Source organism: Penaeus monodon, chromosome 16 (genome assembly GCF_015228065.2).
Source record: "Penaeus monodon isolate SGIC_2016 chromosome 16, NSTDA_Pmon_1, whole genome shotgun sequence".
In the NCBI taxonomy this organism is placed as follows: Eukaryota; Metazoa; Arthropoda; class Malacostraca; order Decapoda; family Penaeidae; genus Penaeus; species Penaeus monodon.
This window is the reverse complement of record NC_051401.1, coordinates 27,745,071-27,750,070: the sequence shown is the minus strand read 5'-3', so window position 1 is coordinate 27,750,070 and position 5,000 is coordinate 27,745,071. Positions and strand designations below refer to the sequence as shown.

General features: G+C 36.3%; 1 protein-coding gene across 6 annotated transcripts in view; it reads right to left on the bottom strand.

Moving 5' to 3' along the window:
- The window catches only part of LOC119582672 (E3 ubiquitin-protein ligase MYCBP2-like), a 110,581-nt gene that overhangs the window by 105,580 nt on the left and 1 nt on the right, over positions 1-5,000 (bottom strand). For all 6 annotated transcript variants that reach the window (XM_037931083.1, XM_037931084.1, XM_037931086.1 and 3 more), the window contains exons 1-3: positions 4,872-5,000; positions 2,955-3,197; positions 2,401-2,473 (exon numbers count right to left, since the gene is read on the bottom strand). The exon at positions 4,872-5,000 is cut by the window's right edge and continues 1 nt beyond it. In XM_037931083.1, coding sequence (XP_037787011.1) covers positions 2,401-2,473; positions 2,955-3,139 — 258 coding nt within the window. In that variant the 5' untranslated portion in view covers positions 3,140-3,197; positions 4,872-5,000. The remainder of the gene's footprint in view (positions 1-2,400; positions 2,474-2,954; positions 3,198-4,871) is intronic.

The following is a 5,000-nucleotide window of genomic DNA, read 5'->3' as shown; positions in this document are numbered from 1 at the left end:
TGAATAAGTACTTTCTCAAAAAAATTACAAAATGATTATCAATAATAAAAGTACAAATAAGTTTCAACAAAGTATCCTAATTGTTCAAAATGCCAAAAACATTACATATAACAATTCATGTGCACATACACATATGCACAATTATGTGCAAGCAGATACAGATACACAGGTAGAGACACAGATACACAGACTGACAGACAGACACAGATACACAGACAGACAGACAGACACCCACCCACCCACCCACCCACCCACACACACACACACACACACACACACACACACACACACACACACACACACACACACACACTGAGTCTTAGATGGTGAGGCAGACCTAGTAATGCAAATCAAAGATAGACTGGTTAGTTGCATTAAGCATTAGCATTTTTCATAAGTGACTCTTTCTTCTTGCATCTATAAGAATTTTATACCTTCCAGAGTTTCAGTCCTCTAAAAAAAAGCTGATGATCTAAGGGTAGTAATGAGTGAGTCTCAGGCTTCCAATATAATCCATTGTCTTGGTGATCATGAAAATCTGTTTCATCTGTCTTCTTTAATGGGCTGTCTGTTTTTTCCACTGAAGCCTGATTTGCTATCTCATTTGCTTTTTTATTTTTCACTGAGCTGTCCTCACTGCTTCTCTGTAGTAAATCACTTGAATTTAGTTTGAAGGATGGGCGGTCCTCTGTGTTATAACTGATAGCTTTTCTCCTTTGTCTCCTTGAAGATAGCTGCCCTAAAGATACAGACTTGGTTTTCTTTTGCTGTAATTCACATTTTCTTTCCACCACTGATATGAAAGACATTGATTTTGGCAACACACATTCTACATTATGCCTCTCTCTATGAATGCCACTGATTAACTCTTCACTCAGTGGATATCGGTTTTGCTCCTCTGTAACAATTTTGTGCTTAATATTTTTTGATTCAAGGCAGGAAGCTAACTCTTCTACAACCACATTGGTATTTTCTGGTAGTGGGAACAGAATTCCCTCAGAATCATTTTCAAAACATTCTGTTGGATTTTCTATAGATGACCCAGCGGAAGCTTGGTTCCTTAACACATAGCTTTCACACATCAAAATGTCTATGTCATCCTTGGAGAAAGATGTCCTTGGTGTTAAGGAGACAGGAGTGTCATGATTGGACTTAACTTCATGAACTATTTGTAGTCCTTCTGTGCTTATGTTTGTATTACCATCTCCTTCCCAGAAAACAGAAGTTCCTGATGTCAACTGTTTGCTGGTGCTCAAACTCACCATGGAATTCCTGCGTTTCTGGAAGGTGTTACTTTCTTTCAGTCTCCAGCTTGAGGTAACACCTGACATAATGCCAACATCTGAATGTCTTCGTCTTGCCAATATCTGACTACTGCTTCCAGACCTCGAAACTTCTTGATTCCTATAAATGGGCAATAATCCTGGGCTACATGAAGCTCGTCGTGTAACCTTGGCTTTAGGCTTTCCTCCAAAAAGCACATGATTATCAAATGAAAATCTTCTTGTAGCAAGAGGACTACTTTTTGAATGCAAGTGTGCCTTTCCTAGTTGCTGTCTGCTGACATTGTTCAAGTTTCCACACTGAGCTAAAATCCTGTAAGTTTCATTGCTTACATTACAGATGCAGTCATCCAGCTCTTCATTTTTATTTCTGGAGGCCATGTTTATGGAAAACACCCCTCACTTAGCTATACATCCTCTAGTAAAGCAGGCTGACTGAACACTAAACCATGAGCCTTACTGTTATAGCCTTTGTGTTTGGGAAAGATCTGATAGCACTTTGTGTTACACCCAACACATAAATAACTTTCTGTTGCCTGCTAGTGTTTTTTTGCTATTTCAGTGATGAAAAGGCATTATAATGAAACATTCACTTGAAATATAATAAAGTACAGGGATATTATAAACAACAACAAACCAAAGCTCCTTATCTGACTGCCCTACGAATACTAGATGATGTCTGGACTGGGGTGTATAAAAAGAATATTAAAACATAAAAAAATAAATGGAGACCAAAAAAATAGCTTATATAAATGGGAGATAATGTGAGAAAAAAGAAATATAAGGAGACAAGAGGCCAAAAACAAACAAACAAACACACACACACACACACACACACACACACACACACACACACACACACACACACACACACACACACACACACACACACACACACACACACACACACACACACACACACACACACACACACACACACACACACACTGGTGAAAAGAGGGTGTAGGCAGAACTCTTTATCAGATTGTCTATCATCAAAGCCACTGGAAAGGATAAATAAAGACATAAGTTCTTCTCCACCTATTTCCTAATCTGTTCTTGAACTCTGAAATTTGCTCTGCAAGTATACTGCACATGAGGAATGATAGAGACTCACCTTCTTTTTCTTGTCCTTGTGATGTTTGTTTGACTTGGCCTTTCTTCTTAATTTCCGACGGTCTTTCTTCTTCCTGTGTTTGGATAAAAGTAAGATTGTAAGAGATATGAAATGTTTTTGATAAACATAATAATATACACTAAAACTAATGTCCAATGTAAAGAAAACAAAAGAGATTAAGTCCTTCAATATTAATTATATATGGAAAAGAATTTTAAGAAAGCTCAATCGTCTCGTGAACCTGGCAAGCACCGAGCATGCATATTTGAACCTGGTATAAGTTGCACAAGCAGTGCAATCATTTGATTTTTTGGCTCTAACTTCACTCAAAAGTAGATACGAAGTCTCTTTTCAGAATCAGTTCCTAAAAAAAATTTGTATGCCAGCAAGGTAGGCATATGCTTCCTGTTTTTCTTTTAATTTTTCATTTGAGAAGCTAAGTGTCCATAACTCCCAGGCTTGGTATGGTGTGGGAATGAGTACGGTAAACACTAAATCTAAACACAAGAAGAAAAAAAAAATTAACAGTCCTTCAAAACACAGGCACTATGAACCTCAAGTCTGGAAGAGCTCTGTACAGGATGTGGAAATCTGCTCTGAGCTTCTCGCCATCTTTGATGTAGAGGCCGACCCGAGCGCGAACATTGCTCTCCTTGGTATAAGTCTTTTCAATGGCCCCGATGCTAGCTGCAGAGCCCTCTGATGAGCCAGAGCCATCTGATTTGTCATCCACCGTCATCCTCTTCTATAAGACCCCCAAGGTCGCTCTCTCTCTCTTCAAGTTCGTTCAACTATTTCTGAAATGGAAACATAAAGCAAGGTCTAGGAGGTGTTTCTAGCATAGCATAGCACTGGGGGGGAGAAAGGATGGTAGAGGGAATGGCAGTGAGTGGGAGAAAGAGAGACAAGCAAGGAGAGGAAAGAAAAAGAAAGAAGGTTTAAAATAAGAGTGAAGAGAGAAGAGAGAAAAGAGAAGAGAAAGAAAAGGAGAGAGAGAGAGAGAGAGAGAGAGAGAGAGAGAGAGAGAGAGAGAGAGAGAGAGAGAGAGAGAGAGAGAGAGAGAGAGAACTTGAGATATTTGGAAATATACCTTACATAATTACCTGAAATTATACCTATCGGCAAAATTGAAAGATGAGTAATGAAATTCAATTAATGAAGTTGAATCATATAAAACAGAATGAGTAACAAAAGAGATCTTAATTAAATATACTTTTAACACTTTCATGCACTACAGAAAAGTAGACAAGTAAATAAAAATCAACTCTCTGTTGAGCCTCCAAAATCTTTACATTCATTTGACGAAAATGTATATCTTCCTTTATAAACTCCTTTTCCATTTTTTTTCTTTTAAATAACAGTTCAGCAGTTGCACTTTAAACAAACTTTGCAAATTGCACATATTTATAAATTTCCCTTTTTCTGTACTGACTCATTAAAATTGGAAATAAAAAGAGAAAAATAATGGGTGATTTTAATTTAACAAATATATTAAGGGGACTTAATACAATAATCATATCCTATTCTACATACCTTTTATTTTCCTATTTCACCTTTCACTCACAAAATAAATTTTTAAAACGTATCATAAACTTCTACAGGAAAGTATAAAACTATATCAAATATGTATAAATCATATTAGACAATTCTCCCTAAACTATGTCATGTCACTGTCATTAATTTACAACATATCTATAAATATTTTCTTTAATAAACCATGAATTTCATTACCATGAACACATAGCTCTTAACAAATACAGACTTCTCTATAATTTCCCTCCATGTAGATTCCTTATACATGATACTATGCCATTCACTACTTAAAAAAAAAAAAAAAAATATGTTTTTCATGGAGATTATTCTGTAGATTATTTATTCATTAATTCATTTATTTTTAAAGGAGACAGTCCATCACACCTGATTCATACTTAGAATTCTAGTAATGCTCTCTGTTTAATCCAAATATTATATCATATTTAAAGCTTTAAAATCTAATATATATTTTTCACATAGCTCATATTCACTCTGATGTTTCTATCTCAAGTTTATCAGCAAACCTGAAGACAAAATACAATGAGAAAATCTAAAATGCAGTTATCAATCACATGCAAGACACAGGAATCAAATAACCAAATGAAAAAAGAGAGAAGTCTAAATTTGTGAAGAGAGAAAATGTTAAAGAAAAAAATAAATAAACAGCTGATCAGGGTATACAAATAGAATATTTTTTCGACCAGTTTATGCCGGTCTTCTATCAACAAAACTTTCCAGACGGCAAATAGAACACATATAACATATTCATTCTGACGAGCCCCGTATAAATCGGTCTAACGAAATTACTTCGATTGATGGAAAGGATTCGTCTGAGTGATTGATATTAGAGCTTGATGGAAGGTCTTCACACACAGGACTTCCCAGTGAACAAACACTTAAATATGTAGCTTATTCGGTTTCCGCTGTTCTCTCTTTACCTCTCCATGGTTTTCGCGATGCCTATGCCTCTCCTGTGGACAGTCAAGTAAGTCCTCCGCGGGTAAATATGTGAAATGTGACACATAAACAGGAGAACCTGAGACTCTCCGGAGAAATGTTTTCATGCA